This window comes from Alosa pseudoharengus, unplaced genomic scaffold (assembly GCF_046254945.1).
Source record: "Alosa pseudoharengus isolate Yale_2024_CS ecotype anadromous, Long Island Sound unplaced genomic scaffold, YU_APseudo_1.1 YU_APseudo_1.1_scf_17, whole genome shotgun sequence".
Taxonomy (NCBI): Eukaryota; Metazoa; Chordata; class Actinopteri; order Clupeiformes; family Clupeidae; genus Alosa; species Alosa pseudoharengus.
In genome coordinates, this window is record NW_027468640.1 from 18788381 (window position 1) to 18810692 (window position 22312).

The following is a 22312-nucleotide window of genomic DNA, read 5'->3' on the forward strand; positions in this document are numbered from 1 at the left end:
ATACAGTACATAAATCCAATTCAAGCAATAGAGCAAAAGAAAGAGGTGTCCATTCATGCAGGGGATAGATGTGATATGTGCAACCACACTTGTGGTAAACTAACAGACAGCAATTCAGGAAAAGGGAGAAGTTCAGACACAGAGAGGACAACATGGAACCACGTCAACTTTTTCTGCTGCTCCGTGAGTTTGACACACACATATTGTATGTGTGTTTTTGCATATGCATGTAATTAGATTGTATGTTTATGTACGTATATGTAATGAAGTGTAGTATACTGATGTAATATAGTCACAGGTGTACAATTGTTCTTATGTATTTATTGCTTTGACAGTGAAAGGTTTTAAAATCAGTCAATAATTGATAATTATTATAACCACGGAGCAGAACGATCTGTTAAACGCAACGTTTTGATACAGAGACTCTTGAACCAGAGGTCAGATTCAGGATTGTTTTTAAAAGTGAAAACTGAAATGGATGCATGCAGATCGAAAGGGGTTGGGGGGCATGTGTCCTCATACAATATTTTTACACCCATCTTTTTAATTCAAGTCAATTTCTATGCTCAAATACTGACAATGATATTTTCTGTCATCCCTCTCCTTACAAATCAGTCATAAGTGCTGAAATCAACTTTGGATCTACACAAGGTGATTCAAGTTTTAAATGTTTACTCTGTACCTGTGTGGCTTTAAGTGTTTTTATTTAACTTCCCTTACTTTAAAACGATGACGTAATGATGACATGTTTTATTAATATCCAGGGGGACCTTCACTGAGTTCAAGCAGAGTGGCACCAGTATTCACTGGAAACTCAGTTACCCTGAAATGTGACATGGACCAGTCTACTGAATGGAGATTCTACTGGTACAGAGACACACAGACCTCTTATCCTGTAGCCCAGACTGATGGAAACTCCTACAACATCAGCTCTGTTAAAGTCTCTGATGGAGGACAGTACTGGTGCAGAGCAAGATATCTACGCGACTACACACAGTACAGCAATGCAGTGTGGGTGAACGTCACAGGTGAGTTGGTTATTATCTACCATTCCATTTTCTGTCACTGAATAAAAAACTGTAAACATACACGTTTGTATTGACGCTGCTCTTATTATTATTGGGCAGTGAGGCCTAAAGCAATTGCAACCCTCCTGCCCAACTCGACAGACATCTTCAGTGGAAACATGTTCATCCTCAGGTGTGACATCCAGGGAATCCAATACATGGACTGGCAGTACAGCTGGTATATAAATGGACTTGTTCTCCCAAATCCAGACGATTCAGGGCAGAATTATACTGTGTATAGTGCAGATCAGTTCCACAGTGGTGACTACACATGCAGAGGGTTATTGAGTAGGGACCAACAGACATCAGAGATCAGTGAAGCTGTCAGAGTTACAGTAGCAGGTGGGTGAGGATTTAAGCTTTTTGTTATGTTTAACAATTGTACATTTTTGCTGTGTCTTGTTACATTGTGTAATGTGAAATTAATATAATGTGTTACTGATTGGCTTCTGTGGGATATCCCCTACCTATAGCACAAGGATATAAACAAAAAATTAACAAGATTAAAAAAAAAGTAGCCTGTAACTTTTTGAGGCCTGTATTAGTGCAGTTACAATGTATTTGCATTCACTTGTGAAGTTGATAGACATAGTTTTTATGCTTTTTGCCATATATTTAAGACATGGCATCCATCATTTTGTTTAAAATCATATACTGACAACACACAGAAATACCCATGCCAGTTCTTAGAGGACCTCCACAGACCTGGCTGACTGAAGGAGACTCAGTGACTCTGAGCTGTGAAGTTAGAGGCTCCACTACAGGCTGGAGATTCCACTGGTACAAGACTGCCCCCTACATACCGGATTTGTTTCATGCCATTCATAGGAAGAGAGGTTATTATTTAGAGATGTCAGAAGGCATCAGAGGAGCTGGAGGCTCCTACACTCTCAGCCCTGTTGCTCTTAGACACACAGGGGTTTATGTGTGTGGGGCAGAGAGAGGAGAGCCAGCCTATCACACGGAGTTCAGCCAACCTCAGCCTCTCTGGGTCACAGGTGAAGAACAGTCTTTACAATTTCTGTTTTACTGCAAAATGTAAAATTCTCCTCTGAAGACCTAACCTAACCCAAGTCACTCATGATTCTCTTTGGAAAGAATTCTGGGTTGACAAGCAGGCCCGTACACCTAAGGGGTTTAACCCCCAAACCCAAAAACTAACCCTTTTCCATAAACCAAAAAAAACCTAACCTAACCTAACCTAACCTAACCCTAATCTCAACTCTATACCTTCTCCCCTTGTTTTAGGTCTGTCTCCTCCATCTACTCTGATTGTCAGTCCCAATAGAAATCAACATTTTGATTACAGTTCTCTCTCCCTGAGCTGTGAGGGGAGCGGGAATGGATGGATTCTGAGATCGTTCTCAGATCAAACGCTGCGTGAGATGTGTCCCACTGACTGGAGATCAGAAACAAGATCCAGCTGCAGCATCAGCTCAGCATCTCCATCAGACAGTGGAGTTTACTGGTGTCAGTCTGAGTCTGGAGAGCAGAGTAATCCTGTCAAAATCACAGTGCACAGTAAGTTCATGATGGTTGTTGTCCCTTTTACCTTTGTAAATGAGAGCCTCAGACACTTTTTTTATTAGTACAGTAGGTCTATCCTTTTTCTGTCTCATTACATCATTTGTAGGCACAAAAATAATGTGTCTATATATATGTATATGTATGTCCCTGTTGTTTTATGTATTATTATTTTGTATGTATAAAATACAGTAATTTGCATTCTGCATCATGTTATAAATAGTTTTTGTAAATTATTAATTTAAACATATCACCATTGTGCTCTGTGCAGATGGCAATGTGATCCTGGAGGGTCCTGTCCACCTGGTGACTGAGGGAGATCCTCTGACTCTGCGCTGTAGATATCGCTACCAGCCATCAAACATCAGTGCTGACTTCTATAAAGATGGGACACTCCTGCAGACCTCCACCACAGGAGAGATGACCATCCCTGCAGTCTCAAAGTCACATGAAGGCCTCTATAAGTGCAGGAACCCAGAGAGAGGAGAGTCACCACAGAGCTGGATTCTCATAAAGGGTAAAACTCAAATAATCCCATATGCAGTGGTCTGGAGCAAAACAATGACATGAATAACAACTATCAACAGTTTCACTTTCAGCCTCAAACTCTGAATCTGCCAACCTAATAGCAATGGATGTGATAGTTGCCCTGGTGATAATCTTTGCCTTGGTTAGAATCTTGGTTTGGCTGTATTGCCTCAAGAAACCGCAAGGTACATTTACTTCAAAAGTCGTGTTTACAGGAGTGCCAACCGTTTTATCGCAATTATCAGAGTCTCACGTCTACAAATAGAAGTATTGATTGCCTGCCTCTTGTTTCACAGCAGGACTGGTTACAGACACATCAACGCAGTAAGTGGTTTTTTTTTCACAAACACCTCCTGGTAATGTGTAGTTTGCTTGATAATTTATTGTCATACCAACATGCCCACAGAGGCCTTCACAGATGTTTTAAATATATTAACCAAGTCTCAGAGGAAAAGGAGGTATCATTGCACACAGAACTGTCATGGCCAAAAGATTTGACAATGACAGACATTTTGTGTTTCCACTTTTGTGATGCAGTCACGTTGTTTTGAGAGCACGTTGTTTGTTATTGTGCAGAGCGGTGCTGTCACCCCCACTACGCGCATGACACACTGTGCTGGAGGGGGCACCAACAGTTTCTCAATAAATAGCAGTCGTTTTGATGCAGGCTGCTTTCCACTCTTTCCCGAGAGCATTTAAATTGTACATTTGCATTTATTCATTTTAATCCAGAGTGATTTACATATGTCAATTATTACATGGGACTACATTGTCCCCGGAGCTATTTAAGGGCACAGCGTTGGAAGCCAGGAATTGAACCCACAACTTTTCAGGCAACGGCATGCTAGCCCAGCTCCTTAACCACTACACTACCACTACCCTTTAATTTAAAATATAGTGGCACACACACGGCATAGACATTGACACATGCACGGTATTTAACTTAGTTTGATTTGGCTATATACATTTTGGCTTTGGTTCCCAATGGTTTGCATGTCAACAGCCTATAGGACTCCTTGACAGTGGAAATATAACAGTCTCTGAGTAAATGAAAATTGATAGAAAATATGGACTGCATGCGGGTGTGCAAATTGTGGCACTTTCCAGACGTGGCAAGCAGGGGTTAAAGTGGGGGGGAACGGGGAGGAACGCAGTTCCGCCACCTCAGATAAATTAATAATAAATATATTCTTTCATACCAACCATATAGGCCTATGATATTGTTAAAACTAGATGTACCGCAGAGCGGTACACAATATGACCGCCGCCCAATCCAGCACATTTTTTCCACAAAAAGAAATCACGCTGAAAGGCCTATATGATTCTAACTGTCTCACTAAATTGCATTATCCACACTCAATTCTCACTGGTATCTGCTAGACAACAAGTACCAAAACATGATTAGTTCATAGATTTCACATGTAAAATTTATTTTATACAACCCCACCTCCATCTTGCCTGTTCATAATTCTGAGAAATTCTTGATTGTTTGTGTTATGTTTATGTTATGTGTGTGGGTGTGTGTGTGTGTGTGAGTGTGTGTGTGTGTGTGTGTGTGTGTGTGTGTGTGCGTGCTTGTGTGTGTGCCTGCGTATGTGCCTGTGCATGCAAGCGTACATATGTCTACTAAGTGAGTATGTGTCATACGTATGATTACTGTGAATGTATGTGTGTGTGTATATCTGTTTGTGCACATGTGTGCACATGAAATGGGTTAACATGACCCCTGGAGGCAAACATACGGAAAACTAGATGTACCGCAGAGCGGTACAAAATATGACCGCCGCCCAGTCCAGCACATTTTTTCCACAAAAAGAAATCACGCTGAAAGGCCTATATGATTCTAACTGTCTCACTAAATTGCATTATCCACACTCAATTCTCACTGGTATCTGCTAGACAACAAGTCCCAAAACATGATTAGTTCATAGATTTCACATGTAAAATTCATTTTATACAACCCCACCTCCATCTTGCCTGTTCATAATTCTGAGAAATTCTTGATTGTTTGTGTTATGTTTATGTTATGTGTGTGTGTGTGTGTGTGCGTGCTTGTGTGTGTGCCTGCGTATGTGCCTGTGCATGGAAGCGTACATATGTCTACTGTGTGAGTATATGTCATACGTATGATTACTGTGAATGTGTGTGTGTGCGTGTGTATCTGTTTGTGCACATGTGTGCACATGAAATGGGTTAACATGACCCCTGGAGGCAAATATACGGAAAAAAAATGGTCATCCTAGGCCCTACAGTTCTCAAGATATTTACAGAGAACTGTGTCTGGTCTACCCTCCTTTCGGGGGTCCAGTCCAGCGGGGGGGCTACAGATCAAAACGAAAAATGACGGTTCCATGCTATCCATGTGGGGGTACATGCCCACCAAGTTTTGTGTACCCCGGTCTTTCAGTGTCCCGGGAATCCTTGTTGGTGTACGTCACTAAATGTACACATAAATTATTTTATTGTAAGGCCCCCCATGAACGAAAGTACACAAAACTTGGCATGCATTCGGAGGGTGTCATAATGATCCTACACTTTCAATTTCGTGCAGTTTTGACCATGTCAGCCAGAGATATTGTGATGAAAACACCTACATTTTTGCTTTTTAATTTTTAACTAGGTGGCGCTATACATGAAATAAGTGGTAATGGGATGGGTTGACATGGCCCCTTGAGATCAACATACAAAAAAAAGGTGGACCTCCTAGGCCCTACGGTTCTCGAGATATTCACAGAAAACTGTCTCCGGCCACCTACAGGCCAGTTGGTGTATAGTAACATAAATTAATTTATTGTGTGGCCCCCCATGAACGGAATTCCACGAAACTTGGCGTGCATTCAGAGGGTGTCATAATGATCCTACACTTCCAATTTCGTGCAGTTTTGACTATGTTAGGTCACAGATACCTGCGATTACAACACCTCATTTTTACTTTTTTGTGTTTAACTAGGTGGCGCTATACATGAAATGAGTGGTTATGTAATGGGTTGACATGGCCCCTTGAGATCAACATACAAAAAAAAATGGTCCTCCTAAACCTTACGGTTCTCGAGATATTCACAGAAAACTGTGTCTGCCCTACCCTCCTTTCGGGGGGTGCAGTCCAGCGGGGGGGCTACAGATCAAAACGAAAAACGATGGTTCCATGCTATCCATATGGGGTTACATGCCCACCAAGTTTCGTCTACCCCGGTCTATCAGTGTCCCGGGAATTATTGACGGAAATTTGGACATGCGAAAAAGAAAAAAAAAAAAAAAAAAAAAAAAAAAATCTGACTAAACCTATATGACCGCCGCTTCGCTGCGCGGCGGTCATAATAAATGGTGAGTTAATTTTCGTGTGTACAGAGGTGACGAAGAAGCTAGCAATTCTTGTCCAAAAAGTATTGCTACACCACGATACTCAATATGTTGTCCAACGGTGAGTCATTTTTCCCCGTTGCACCGACACTGGATTTTAGGGTTCCCCCACCTGCCAAATCCCACTTTAACCACTGGTGGCAAATAAAATCTGATGTTATAAAGATAATCATCTTATGGCAAGATAACATAAGATAACAAAGGTAACATTTTCTGTTTGTTTGTTTTTGTTTTCTTTTGTTACCAAAGGTAACGGCTGTAGCCAGCAGTGAAATTTGTGAGTGACAAATTGTAACACTGTCTGTTGACAGGCTAACCTACACATTAGTCTCTCCCACATATAAAAACATTAGCGTCATCTCCTCTGACCTCAACTACAGAAGCAGCAAAGTTTGTAAACACACAAAATGCTTTGTTTTCCTCTAGTGGTCAACAACTCCAGAACGCCTCTCAGAGTCCTGACAGGAGTCAGCCTGCAGAAAGCAGTGGAGCCCAGTCAAAATATATGACAATGGGTAGAGGTAAGACACACATGCAAGTTCAAATGGTTATGATTATGGTTTTTGTTCTTAGAAGATACTTTCGTCCATAGCTACTTACAATAACCAGGAACATGATATTATCATTGTGAAAGTCAAATTGTCTAAATGAAAAAAATAATAGTAATGCACTTCTCATAATAGTACTTTTGCATGTGAAATCATTACCAGTGAACTCTGAACTCTCTTCCAGTTGTAGATACTACACATACCTATGCAAACATCAACCTAGAGAGTGTACCTCAGCAATCAAGTGAGTTTGTTTGTAACTTGACATTTTTTATTAGATATGGATTTTTTGAAAGTTTTAGGATTTCTCACCAGCACTAAGAACATATGATATTTTACCATTTAGCATAATGGTTTGTAATGGTATATTTACAAGCAGTTTAAAAAAAAACATTCAGAATATTGTTGTAATGTACAATGGTGTAGTCACACTATAATTGCCTGTAAGGGGTATGGGGTAATTAAAAAAAAAAAAACATGGCTTTGTTATGGTGCTTTCTAAGAATCAGTGAATATAAACTTTTTTTAAATGCTAGTTTCCCCCATCATCTTGAGAAAGAGGTACCACATACATGAAAAGTCAAATATGATCACTGTAGCCTAATGTTAAATGTTAGTTTGATAGGTATTTCCACATACATAGTGTTTGTTAATACACAATATAGTCATAACTCATAAGTAATAACCACCTCATCATCGACAACATTAACAATAAAAATGCTATTGCTATGACAATTTATATTAATATGTAAACCTTTCTCGTAGTCTCCCACTTCATCTTGATAAAGACATTTTGCTAGTTACAGTTATCTGTATGTAGCAACACAGGGCTTCTTATTCATTGTGTTTTTACATCTGCATGTTTCCCATCAGAAGACGCATTACAAATAAATGAAGTCATTTCTAATGGTTGATCACTTTCCTTTTCCATCTTTCTAGATGACAAACACATATATGAAGTTATGGCTCCTCAGCAGAAGCCCAGAGAAATTAAGTCTGACTGACTGTGTGGAGATCATCAAACTAAATGTGCTGTTGTAGCATTTTGTTAAGTCGTCTTAGTATGATAATATAGCACTTATGAATGTGTCAATTATGTTCAGTTTACTAAATTAATATTGGAACATACTATTGGGTCATTCCGTGTGAAATCACCCAATTTCAGCGCAATTTGGCAGGTGACCCTCTCCGAAAAAATCTGAAAAAAATCACAGGTGTTTGTAGACCAAATCCATGCATAGATCTTAAATAGTATATCTGTATAACTAATCGTTGCAAAACTACAGCCCTTTGAAACTTCAAGTCATTTTAAGCATTGTGGTGAACAATCCTTTTTGTTCAACTTCCAGCATTATTGGCTCTTTTGGTATTTCACACACTTTAGTGAAACTATGTGAATAGAAGTACATTTTCCTGTTGAATTAAAAAATCCAATCGGATCAGACGTATCTTGTATACTTTCCCCTCTGCAAAGCTCTGAAAATGGCTATAAATTCATAATGTGAAAAGACATCATCACCTTTGAGGGCTTCTCATTCAAAAAGTATGTGACACAAATTCATCAGATTTTTTTCCTACACATATATGTATTATAAGATCCTGTCCATGCATTAACTTTGGTTGTTATCATTTTCATATTTTCAGAGCATTTTTTTAAAATTGGGCTTGATTTTCAAAAAGCCTGTTTTCATCTTCTCATTTCACCACGTGGACAGTTAACAGGATTTTTTTTAATTTTATCATTCTGTATGTGAGGATCATCTGCCCAAAATTTGGGCTTGTTGCTGAGTTTCTTCATTGAGATAAGAATTTTTTTTAAATATTTTCTATAAATCCACTGAATTTGTACTGGATCTGCAGTACCACTTTGCACCACATGTGGTGCTCTTTTAATACAATGGAAGTCAATGGAAGAGTAAGAGAGTCACTTGTTTGCTGCACATATCCAATCTAAACACACAGTTTATGGTTATGTATATTTACCACTGTATATGTGTTATAGAGCATGTTGTAACAACAATAGGAATGATGTTGATTCACCTTTTACATCCTCACAATTCAATAAACTGTTGATTTCAGGCAGCAAAACAGTCTTGTCAACACAACTTTGGTTATCTGAAAGGTAATGGAAAGTCATACATGTTATGTAACCTTAAAACACCAAAGAGCTGAATGTAAGAAAATAAAACATATCGATATTATCTGACAACTGATCTGTATTGTAGACTATCTGACGGACAGCATTATGGTGTGCAGAAAATCAAGCTGAGGTGATCTCCTCACACTAGCGAATCTCTCTTCATGGGTTTTTGACAGTGAAAGAAGAACCAGACTTTCAAGAATACAAAAATGTTGATTGTGTCACATAGACTGGCACCTACATGAAAATCACATACAATAAATGTTTTTCATGCAATCGTGTAGAAACAGTATAGACTAGAAATAGTATAGTTTGAATTTCCCCTTGGGGATCAATAAAGTATCTATCTATCTATCTATCTATCTATCTAGACAAGCACTGTTAGTCTGTCAGCATAAACTGAGCTGAAAAGGTCAAATTTACTCAATGTGTAGCCTATAACATTTAGGCTGTGCAGAAAATCTTTCAGTATGTTCCTGTACCTCTGGCATGTTAGTGTGGAATGCAGTAAGCAAATTAGATGTTAGAAGAAACAACAAACTCATCAATCATCATGAGTCAATCAATAACATATGTCTGGCAGAAAACCTCTGTGCTGGCTTGACAGCTTCCCATATTATTATATTTAATGACTGAATGACTATTATATTTAATGACTGAAAAGTGTGAAAGAAATGTTTGGAATGCATTGTACTCATGCTTATACCAATATGGATAACAACTAATACATTATGACATTTCTTTATAGAATGATAGGTATGTAGGCCTTCTTGGCTCTGGTTTAGCTGCCATGATGTTGTTAAGTGATAAGTTATTGTCGTTCCCCTTCTTTTTTTTCTTTTAAGCGTCTGAAGTTAACCTGATGAGGGTATTCTTTCTTTTTTATATATATACAGTACTTTATGTGTACTTGCACCTTTTGAAGTTGACATAATCCCAAATACCTATGTTATGCCATATGAATTGGCTAAAATGTGCTAGTTATAGGAGATGAAATAAGTAAAAAAAATGTCATAGTGAAAGTAAAGTTAACATAGTATTGCAACAGCTCATTCCATTTCCCCTATCAGTTAATTTCAGAATTCACTTATAGGAACATTCATATTCATTATATTTTTCAACTTTTTCATACAAGGAATTCTAGTCTTGGTAGAGATTTAAAAAAAAAAAGTACCCATGTCTTCACAGCAATGATGCAAGCAGTCAAATGTGTTGGATTCCTGCCAAATTCATTCCCATTCATTTTTGGTTATGTATTGTCAGGCAGCCCTAATAACTTAGCCCCCTTCGGTTTCAGCCAATCTAATGACAGCATTTCTTTTACTGTCGTCCTGGCCATTAGAAATCAGTCTAAACAGCCCAAAGGAGTTCACTATTATTGGTGGGGACAATTTTGTCATCTCAAAATATTGATGGTGACTAGTCACCATGGTCCCTATCTAAACCTATGCCCATGCAGCCCACATGTTGTTGTTGTTGTTGTTTCTATATTTGATCAATGACTACACTTAAAGTCTTATTTGTATTGATGTTGAATTTGATGTAAAAGTACTGGAAAAACTAGTTCGACTTCAAAGTCTTTGGAGCAATATGTCAGGTAATAATAATAATAATAATACATTTTATTTAAAGCGCCTTTCAAGTCACCCAAGGACACTGTACAATAAGAGAAAGGATATAGACATAAGAGTAGCATAAAAACATCAAACAGAGACAGTATACAAAAGAACATAGACATAAAAGCAACATATACAGGGACAGTACAAATAGACAGTACACTTAGTAAAACACACTAAACATTCAGCAGGGGACAGACATTACCAACAAAAGTATAAAAAATAAAAATAAAACAGTAATAGAGGAGCAAGTGGGATGGAGGAGGCAAGGTTATGAGTAGGAAGGAAAAGCAAGAGTGAAAAGGTGAGTTTTTAACATGGATTTAAAGGTGGACAGGGAAGTGCTTTGACGTAGTGCAAGTGGGAGGGAGTTCCAGAGTTTGGGGCCAGCCACGCTAAAGGCCCTGTCACCCATAGGGGGAACTTATTTTGATCATGGAAAATATGCTTAAGGTAGAGCAAAGATGCTTATGGTAGTCTACATTATTCATCCATTCATTAATCCATCAAGTTATTATGACCGGCGCGCAGCGAAGCGATATATATATATATATATATATATATATATCATATTATCATATCATATTTTAACATTTATCATACAATAAATACTAGTTTTAAGAGAGATTGTTCAAAATTAACCTGTTTCTTCTCAGTGTCGATGTGTCAAGCTGTCAAGTGAGTTGGCTGCCTGCCAAACTTGATCAGTGAAATGTTCAGTCCCAGCCCATTCAAGGAACCAATTACATTTTGAGTTTCCATTTTGACTGTTCCTGACATCACATCTTCGTATGTCATTAGGACATAAATACCATGATTACACACAGCTACCTATTCACAGAACTTGACTTTAGAAGATAGTGAACAGAGAGTGGTTTAGTGAACATTTTATTTCCGTAAATGCTGTATGCAGGATGGGAAATTCTCAACGTATTCTGGAGAAACATGGATACACAAAAATAAAATCAATCGGGTCAGGAAGTTATGGAAAAGCAATCCTGGCAAAGTCCATTGGAGATGGAGAGAATTATATCCTGAAGGAAATGAAGTTGGTAAGATCATCAGCATATTTATGGGTGAAATATTTGTAAATATATGTATTGGGGAATTTTCCGTGCTCTTGTCCCTTGGAATCCCTTTACTCTTGTTTGTTTTCTGTGTAGTTGTCAGTGGAAGACCTCCAACTTGCAAGATATGAGGCCATTGTTCTCAAAGAGATAAAGCACCCTTTCATTGTGACTTATAAAGAATCATTTGAAGGTATTTCTTTTTTAACATTAATCTGCATGGGATTTACCTGTTAATGTATTTCAGAAATGTAAAATATGGTTGGCAATATGTAATTCTATCTGTTTTGGTATCGACAGAAAATGACAGATTTTTTATAGCAATGGATTATTGTGAGATGGGGGACCTTGACAAGATGATGAAACATCAGCTGCAAAAGGGCATTCCTTTTCAAGAGAAAGAGGTTAAGATGTTATATGTGAAATTGTAATATTATATTTATTTTGTTAAGTTCGTCTCATGTACATGATTTGTTTGAAAGCCACAGATCCCTATCTCTGTGTGTGTTGGTACTGTGTGTAGGTTCTTGACTGGTTTGTCCAGATCTGTCTGGCTGTGAAGCATGTCCACGATAAGAACATTATCCACAGAGACATTAAACCACAGGTGAAGTCAGCTGTCATCCCATGTTTTTTTTTACTTTGTTTGTTTTGTTTTGTTTGTACAAAATGACTGTTGTTGAAGGCTCATTCACAGTGTTTATCTATCACAGAACATATTTGTGACTATGGAGGGGACATTGAAATTGGGCGACTTTGGAATTGCCAAAGTACTTCACAGGTAAAATCTCGGTTACCCTTTGCTTGACAGTATCGACGTAAGAGTGACATGACTCTGTCATGAACATGTCATAAACAAGACATAAACGTTTATGACATAACGCTTCTGTTATTAAAGGTTTACTATGCAGATTTAGGTATTTTTGGGGCGCTTAGAGCTCCCTCTAGAGTCGCAATGTATTTCTTTGTTACTCTGCTATTGTAAATAGTAAACTTTTCGAGACTTATCCCTCGTGTACACAATGCAAATGCTTTTGTTGTGGAGGTGAAGGATTAACAACAGGCAAAAACAATCTCCAAAGAACTATATGACAAGGTAATGTTTTAGATTATTGTGAGTTTTGGCGGGGCGCCACTCTTGGAAGTTGCATGGCTGGTTTTCTTGGTATGGACTCGCTATGTCTATGCTGTATGTGAATGATTCACCTATTACAAGTTTGTTTACCATCAAATTGGCTTCATAAAGGTGAAAATCTTGCAGAGTGTGCCTTTAAGTGACATTCGGTTTTTGTCATAATAAATTAAGGTTAGGATTAGGATTAGGATTAGGGTTAGAGGTTAGGGTTAGGGTTCAGTGTCATGTGTTCATGACACATGTCGATACTGTCAAGTAAAATGTTACCAAAATCTCTAAGATTGTGTACACTGGATGTTACTTATTACAGGGACATGCAACTTTTGGGGAAATAAGCATAAAGCATAAATCACTGGGAATGGGTTGCACCAATTAGCCCATAACTCCCTTGTACCTAGACCTCTGAAGCCTACAAAAAAGAACCAAAATGGCCATCTTTGCCTTTATAAGGAGAAGTTTTCCATCTTAACGTACCGAAGATCACAGCACCCACTCGAAGGCATAGGACAAAAGTGTGTTGAGCAAAACGTTTGCTTCTTTGTTATTTTCCCATAGGAAAAATCACAAGATACCGGATCTCAAAGATGGCAGCTTTATTGTAGGCGAACTTCAGAGGTCTATAGGCTAGTCTTATGCTAACTTGTAGAAGATAACAAATAAGATAATTTTCAGAAGAGTTGGCATGTTCTTTTAACTTTCAGCATGAGTCCAAAACAAGGTGTATGACAAGTCACTCTAAATTGACACTGAATGAATAAAGACAGTCTTGATTATAAAATTAGATATATTACTTATATACAGTATATGCAAATAGACCTGTCTCAATTTTAACTGAACTGTCTACTTTTAGATCACAGGCTTACACAAATACATGTATTGGAACACCAGCCTACATGGCACCTGAGGTTGAAAAGGAAAGACCTTACAACACCTTGAGGTATTGCACACTGACTTCATATGCCTGAAGTTATGAATGTATCACATTTAAGCAAACAAAACATGTATTTCACAATTTCTCATCATTTTCCAGTGATGTTTGGTCTTTGGGTTTGGTACTCTATGACATGTGCACACTGGTAAGTATTGTTTTTTAATCGTTATATTTTCATTGATAAGAAAAACTGACTTGATGGTTCAAGAGCACAACAACAATAACAAGAAATCTCATACAAAACACTGATACTATGTACATGAAAAATATACAACAGTCAGGAAAAGTCAGCCATTATTTTGGATAAAGTGGAGGTATAATGAATGTGTCATAGGCTAATATCACATAATGAGTAATGTGTATTTGGCAGCAAAAGGATCATTCTCACAACATGCCTATAAACGGGCATCAATAAACTGGAAAGAGCAAAACTAGATGTACCGCAGAGTGGTACAAAATATGACCGCCGCCCAGTCCAGTACATTTTTTCCACAAAAATAAATCACGCTGAAAGGCATATATGATTCTAACTGTCACTAAATTGCATTATGCACCCTCAATTCTCACTGGTATCTGCTAGACAACAAGTACCAAAACATGAGTAGTTCATAGATTTCACATGTAAAATTGATTTTATACAACCCCACCCCCATCTTGCCTGTTCATAATTCTGAGAAATTCTTGAATTGTGTGCATGTGTGCATGTACATGTTTATGTTTATGCATGTGTGTGTGTGTGTGTGTGTGTGTGTGTGCGTGCTTGTGTGTGTGCCTGCGTATGTGCCTGTGTGTGTGCATGTACATGCATGCGTACATATGTCTACTGTGTGAGTATGTGTCATACGTATGATTACTGTGAATGTATGTGTGTGTGTGTGTATCTGTTTATGCACCTGTGTGCATATGGAATGGGTTAACATGACCCCTGGAGGCAAACATACGCAAAAAATGGTCATCCTAGGCCCTACGGTTCTCAAGATATTCACAGAAAACTCTGTTGGTGTACAGTCACTAAATGTACACATAAATTATTTTATTGTAAGGCCTCCCATTAACGGAAGTTCACGGAACTTGGCATGCATTCAGAGGGTGTCATAATGATCCTATTATCCTGTCAGCCAGAGATATTGTGATGAAAACACCTAATTTTAGGTCCTCCCTACGGTTCTCGAGATATTCACAGAAAACTGTGTCTGCCCTACCCTCCTTTTGGGTGGTCCAGTCCAGTGGGGGGGCTACAGATCAAAATGAAAAACGATGGTTCCATGCTATCCATTTGGGGTTACATGCCCACCAAGTTTCGTGTACCCCAGTCTTTCAGTGTCCCGGGAATCCTTGACGGAAATTTGGCCATGTGAAAAAGAAAAAAAGAAAAAAATCTGACTAAACCTATATGACCGCTGCTTCGCTGTGCGGCGGTCATAATAACTAGAATTAGGCTTATTCGATCTACGTAATAATCAGGTAATAATGTTCGCAGCGGCCATTTTGTTGATATAGAAAATGCATTGGTGGGTCTATTTAATGCAGCTGTCAATTGACAAGCGCGACAGCGCTGGTATGATCGCTGTAGGCTATTTATTTATTTGTACAAAATTTAACGTGATGGTAGGCCTATGTTGCAATAGGCCTAGGCTACAGGGCAGGCCGTTCTAACAACAGCAATACAGGCCGTTCTAACAACAGCAAATAGCCCTAGAGTCACCCACTGTCAGAAACATACCTGTCAACTTTTTTCCAGCTGTCTTCCTGTTTTAATATTTTCCCGTAAAATATCCCATATTTTATTACTTTCGTAACATTAGCCCTACATTAACCTATGCAATGCAGAGACATCAGCAGTGGCCTGATGTAGTCGCCTACCGTAGATTACCTTTGGACATATTGCATTTGCATAGATAGCATTGCTAGGTAGGCAATGTTAGCCAACGTTTACAATAGCCTATAATATATTTATTCATGATGCGCCCTTTTCAGCTTGTCTTAGGGACCGTTAGTTATTTATAAACGGGGTCACCGGAGGAAAATAGGGGAGGGTCATGTCTTTTTATTCTTTGTTGAGGGGAGGGTCACCTAACTTTTTTTTGTCTAGGAGGGGGGGGTCACCCATCTTTTGTATTAATGAAAACAGCAAAAAATCAAAGTGGCTTGTTTGATTGTTGATTTCTGTTGCCATATAACGCTCTCTTTCGTTCCATAGCTCTGTCAACATTGAACAATGAATATACGGGTTTCTCACGCAAAATACGGAAAATGTCAACATCAGTCCCCATTAACGTTGGAAGGGTTGGAGCAACAAAGTAGCCCACTTTATTCACGCCTAACAGCCTATATCCATTTGGTCAACTTTATATCCAGCCCTAAAAAAGCTAACTTTGGTTTACTTGTAGTTTACCGTGTAGCCTAGCCTAACTTTAAACAGTGTGCATGCTTATAAAGCATACTTGTGCTTCATTCATCCACACATCCAGCTCCTTACGTTTTGACAAGCATTTTCTACCAATTGACCTTGTTCCTGCCCATCTCTAGCTTTGCTGTCTCCATCCTTTCTGTTTTTGTTGTTTGCAAAAAAATATATAGTAGCCTATAGGCCCTATTTATTGGTAACCAGCAACAATTGCAATTTGTTAATCGCTGTCATTCTCTGTCCTGCCAACAAAAATGTGATACGTTCCAAGTAGCAGTGCGTAATTCTGCTTCATAAAGCAGAATACAGAATACAAATACATTGGTCATATAAATAGCCAGTTTATGGTCTACAGTGTAGGCTAGAGTTGGTAAGTTATGGTAGGCCAACTTGGAGTGAATATACAGGGGGATTTCTTTGGCTCTTATTGGCAGGTGCGCACGTAGACATAGCCTACGGCCGAACACTGCAAGCGCCAATGAATCGTGCTCACGAAAACCACGTCGTTAACTTAAATAGGCCTACTGTAGGTTAACATCACTCTGAGTTCGCATTCAAGCAAGCAAAACGATGATTTGAATACATCCGTTTCTCTGGAAGGGCAAGGGGTAACAACAGGACAACACAGAGACAGGCCAGAATGCAGGACTAATGTTATGAGAGTATTACAGTAATATGGGATATTCTACGGGAAAATATTAAAACGGCAAGACAGCGGGGAAAAGTTAAAATGATATGCCTAAACCCAGAAAAAGTTGGCATGTTAGGTATTTTTCGGTCCCTGTGATTATTTGTGAAATTGTGCAAACGGCCTTTTCAAGTCATTTGAGAAGGAAGGAGTGTAGCAAGCTCCCAAACTGACGCTCGTCTGAGAAATTGAGTTGGATAATGTTCAGCTTCGGCAGCTTTAAAATGACTGAGGAAGCCTAGAGACGAGTCCATAGCAACAAGTTCATGTGTTGAATTTGTTATTACCCAGTGTGCTTTGTTGAATGGTATCAATGTTTTATTGTTTTATTTCATGTGAATACTTACTAGAGGAGTAAATTATTTCAAGTAGGCTAATGCAGTTGCAGGAAGTGTGCATTTAGTTTCCATGCTTATTGTGTTTCCACAACAATGTTAGTGAGTAAATCTACTGAAATGGCCACCATCTTGGTGAAGTGTGATGTGTAAGATCAGAAAGCAGAGGGTGAGTTTCGAAACGATTGCTTAAGTCGATGTGTTCAACTTTTCATAACGCTCTATAGCGTGGGCGGAAAGTATCGACAATTGGCCGGGGAGGGTCATGTCTTTTTTGAAAAGACTGCTGGAGGGTCGTTGAAAATTTTCTTACAGGCAGGGGAGGGTCATGCAACTTTTGATTGAAGCACTCAAAATCCCTCCGGTGACCCCGTTTATAAATAACGAACGGTCCCTTAGTGGCACGGCAAGTGGCAAATAGTAGGAACAAACTCAGCAGAGAAAGATATCAGTAGATACTTCTGATTTGTATAGTGTTTTGTTCACTTGGATTTTGGAAATGTTACAGAGAAATATGTTAGCCCTTTCTGCCTCCAGACCATGTAGTTGCATCATAGATCCTCCTGTAGAAGTTATCAGACAAAAACGATCACTGGCTAACCCACTTTAAACTACTTTAGCAAAGTCCTTGGCTGCAGGTTGTGAGCAACAGGCAAACGCAAGATACAATTGCAGTCCAATGAGATGCATCTTTATTCTCTGCGATCATGGCAATGTTAGACGATGTCGTTGGTGGAACAAATATAAGTTCGCCGACCTTGACTCAGGCGACTTGAACGCTTGTCCCCTTCAGCTGCGACGTGTGCCGATGTATGAACAAGACATGCTATAAATAAATATCGGGATAATTTACAGTTGACAATAATGACGGATCTTTACTTAATGCTATTAGATATGGGTCCATAAGTTTATTTAGGCTACTTATATTGACGAGATGAAGCCGTTAGGCTATGTGCTCTGCTCAGCTCAAATCTACGCGCTACAGGCGATTGTCACATAGAATAGCCTATAGAACTGGAATGTCATATCAACAATATGGCCGCGGCTGTGTTTGCGAATAAGCCCTATGGAAGGAATTACCAGTGCATGAAAATGCAAAAATGGTGTAAAATATAGTGTTAAAACAGATAATGTAGAGATAGTTACAATGGGTTTGCTTAGGTAGACATAGTTGTTGCAATGTTAAATGAAGCTGTTCCTATGATGGTTGCTAGGGTAATCATGTTTGTTGCTAACAGTAGGCTATTACTTAGCTAACTTTGCTAATGTTTGCTAGCAGTTATGTTAACAATGTTATGGTTATGGGATTTTGCAGACACCTTTGTCCAAAGCGAAATGTTAACTGTAAATGTTAGCATGTTAACTATGTTAATCAGGATACTTAGCTAATGTTTCTAGTAGTTATGCTAACAATGCTAAATATGTTAACCATGTTGTTGCTAATTTAGTTAATGTGTTTTAGCATGTATGCTAACTATGCTAACTATGTTACTTAGCAAACTTAGCTCACTGATCAGTTTAATAGTTGAATAGTTTAAATTATTTAATTATTGAATAGGAAATAATTGTAGTGAGGGCTTTTATTTTGAAACAGTTGTGGGCAGAGGAAGCAATGGAACAGGTAGTCTTAAGAGAATGAGATTGTATGCTTAAAGCCTGAGAAACTGACAGTTTCTGCAGGTGGCCTGTGGCCGGTTGCACAAAACACCTTGGGCCCTATCATGACAGTCAAAAGTGCATCGTCATTCGTCAAAAGCTTATTCAAATTTAGTAGGATGTGTCCAGTCCACATTGGGAGGGTTTTCGTTATCAAACATGAGCGCATGGCACAACAGGTTTTTTAATCAGTCATGGGTATGTTTGGGGCGTATAACATAATGAGAATGACATCTGTCATTCCCTTAAACAGCGCAAAGCGCGATGTCAAATAAATGCATCGTATTTTGACATTCATCGGCGCATTTGAAGGAGGCTGCTTGCCTGCTTTTCCATTCAATCCAAGCGGTCTTCTTTCCCCAAAAAGGGGACGGGAACGTGTGGCAATTCAAAGTTCCCTCATGTGCCATGTCTAACATGCTTTAACAGGTTGGTTGGGCATTTGGTTATTTTTATGTGTGTCTGGGTGTGGGTCTTTTTCCATGTCTTCAACATTTTTTATTATTTACATATTTATACCTAAATTCATTGATGCATCATCTAGGGCGACAAATCTGAAGAATGGATTTCAGCACGCAAAAATCCAGCGAATATCCTTCTGTCAAAATACTACTCCAGTAATCTACAGGATCTCATCAAGGACTTACTAACTACAAACCCAGCCATGAGACCCACCGTGGATGATGTTCTTAAGAAACCAATCTTGGCTCGACGTATACTTAAACATTGCGCTGTTGAGGTGATTTCATACATTTTCTAGTAAATATGGAACAGTACATGTACATGTCAATACTACTATATAACCATGAAAACACTGTCAATGATACCAAACGATGGTTACAGGACATAAAACAGGAATTTGATAGAGATCTTCTCTTTGCAATGGGTGAGTTAGCATTGAATTTAACTGTGAATACTGATGTCATGGCTGGTAAAAAAAATGCAGTTTGCTGTAACAGTTATAAATCTTTTAGGCATCGATGGAAAAGGATCTTTTTTGATGGATGAAGGGTGAGGAAAATTAAAGATACACACACCACACACACGCATACACTAACACACCATGGAAACCCAGAATACCACTGATATTTCCATATCCTCTTCATCTGTCAGATTAATCGCAGAAATTATTTGCGAACTCAAAGAGAACACCAAGATCTTCTGTGCTTTTTTCCGTGGAGATCACCAGCATCTCAAAGAGCAGACCAGGCACCTGGATGAAATCACTGACCAGCTGGAGAAAGTCCACCGCAAAACCACCATCGGCAGCCTAACCGGGGGAGTCATCGGAGCGGCCGGGGGAATCACCTCCATAGTCGGGCTGGTCCTCGCACCCTTCACCCTGGGAGCCTCCCTCGCGGTGACAGCGGTGGGGGTTGGCATGGCGGCTGCAGGCGGAGCCACGGGAGCAGCATCCAACATCACCAGCATGGTCCGGCAGAAGACCCTGCGCAAGACCATCGAAGACATCTTGACCGACTTCCAGGACAAGATCAACCCCGTGCTCATTAGCGTGAACAAGATCAAATTCAGAGTGGCCAAAATGCAAGAATATCGCAAATTCGCAATAACGACCCACAAGCTACAGGCCGGGATAGGCGCAGGGCGAGGTGCGGCAGGCTTGCTGCAGGTGGTTAGACTTGCCAAGGCCGTCAACGTCGGCCGCGTGGCTGCCCAGGCAACAAGAGCCGTCAGCGTCGCTGGGAAATTGACCACGGTCCTCTCCAGCCTCATGCTTGTCCTCGACGTGGTCTTCATCGCCAAGGACGCCAAAGAGATCCACGAGATGAAGAAACTGAAGAAGAAGGCGGAGAGAGAGAGCAGTCCCAAGCTCTCAGTGACAGAAGCTAACAAAATCAAGTCAAACATGCTGAAGTTCATCAATGAGATGAGGAACACAGCCAGACATTTTGAGAACATTCTAGATGAGCTGGAGAAACTGAAAGAGGTTGTTGATAGTGAGATAGTGCCCAAGTTGTCCATAAAGATATAATTCTCTACGTCTATTAATCAGGGATGCAAACAGAGGTATGGTCAAAAAGGAGTGAGATTATCGAAGCCCACGCCCCCGCAGGAAATATCATATAATTACATTTTGCCACCACCTCTGCCATCCAGGGCTCACCCTATTCACACAAAAATGTTCTTTATATGAAAATACACTGTCCCAGTTCCTTGGCAATAATGCAAACACATGTGAGGTGAAAAAAGAGAGAAACATGACCAACCAACCCCCCCCCCCCTCGTAAAAAAAAACCAGTCTAAGATAGTTCCAGAAATTTATCTTTATGGATATATAAAACCATTATCATTGTTATGGTCTTGTTGTTGCACAATTGAAACTAAAGCAGTAAGTGAAAACATGCACATCGGTGGACTGCTTTACTAATGCAAAATTGCAAACTATTACAATGATTTCATTGCATTACTCAGCATGGTGGCACAGTGCTTGCATGAGAAATACTTTCCAAAAACCTTCCCTAATTGTAAGGATGCCATATAGGGGTGTAAATCACAAGTTTCATCACGATTCAATACAATATTGATTCTTTAAGCCAATGATTGGATTATTTTCGATCCTTCAAATTTTTTAGCAATTCCATGTGTTACTGGGGTCTGTTGTTCATAGGAAATGATAGATTTTGATTAATTTTCATGGATTCAAAAATGCCAAATATTATAGGCTTAATTATAGGCCAAATACTGAACATTGACTGTGGAATCAGGTAACACACTTTTTTCTCTTTTCCTCCCCTAAAACCTCCTGTCACTTGCCAGATGCTTTTGAATTTAACATGGTTTAACTCATATGTTGCAGTCGAAGTGAAAGGACACTAGCCTAATTGGAATATTAGGCCTGCTGTTCCTTTTATGAGAGCAATTTAACTGACTGAACAAGTTTTCATCAGGCTATTGAATGCTTTATGTGAATGCTATACTTAATTTACCATTAGCTAGATTAGAATGGTTCTATACGCAGTTGTCATATAAATGCAGTGTTTTGTAGTAGGCTATTCAAAGCATTTCACGTTCATCACTCGTGATGTATGCCTACAGTATGTCTTGAGTGATCGCTGTCCCTTTAAATGTCTGGGACTTTAAATTAGGCCTACGTTTTGACTCTGTGCTGTTTTTGTTGATGGACGGCGCCGTCTTTCATTTAGTTTTCCTACCGTTTTAATTAATGACACACGCAATTCCGTGGTTGAAGTAAGGAATTGTTTTTACCCGTATTCTTGCAATTCCCACATAACATTAAATACTAGGCCTAGGTCACTGACAGGAATAATTGTATTATTGTACGGTTCCG

The 22312-nt window shown here is 39.2% G+C and overlaps 2 protein-coding genes across 2 annotated transcripts; both read left to right on the plus strand.

The window, feature by feature from the left end:
- Positions 1-621: 621 nt before the first annotated feature.
- LOC143127360 (Fc receptor-like protein 5) lies at positions 622-8369 on the plus strand. Its single transcript, XM_076288816.1, has 10 exons — positions 622-651; positions 765-1028; positions 1128-1409; positions 1736-2065; positions 2316-2588; positions 2863-3108; positions 3416-3443; positions 6906-7000; positions 7212-7271; positions 7967-8369. Exons 2-10 carry the CDS (start codon positions 836-838, stop codon positions 8029-8031), a joined length of 1572 nt encoding a protein of 523 aa, XP_076144931.1. The 5' UTR covers positions 622-651; positions 765-835; the 3' UTR covers positions 8032-8369.
- A 3224-nt stretch (positions 8370-11593) lies between these two features.
- LOC143127358 (uncharacterized) lies at positions 11594-21671 on the plus strand. The gene is made up of 11 exons (XM_076288813.1): positions 11594-11835; positions 11947-12043; positions 12151-12254; positions 12374-12457; positions 12564-12631; positions 13836-13922; positions 14016-14061; positions 19547-19741; positions 19846-19888; positions 19977-20013; positions 20116-21671. The coding sequence occupies exons 1-11, from the start codon at positions 11698-11700 to the stop codon at positions 20993-20995; spliced, it is 1779 nt and encodes a 592-aa protein (XP_076144928.1). The 5' UTR covers positions 11594-11697; the 3' UTR covers positions 20996-21671.
- The last annotated feature ends 641 nt before the right edge of the window (positions 21672-22312 follow it).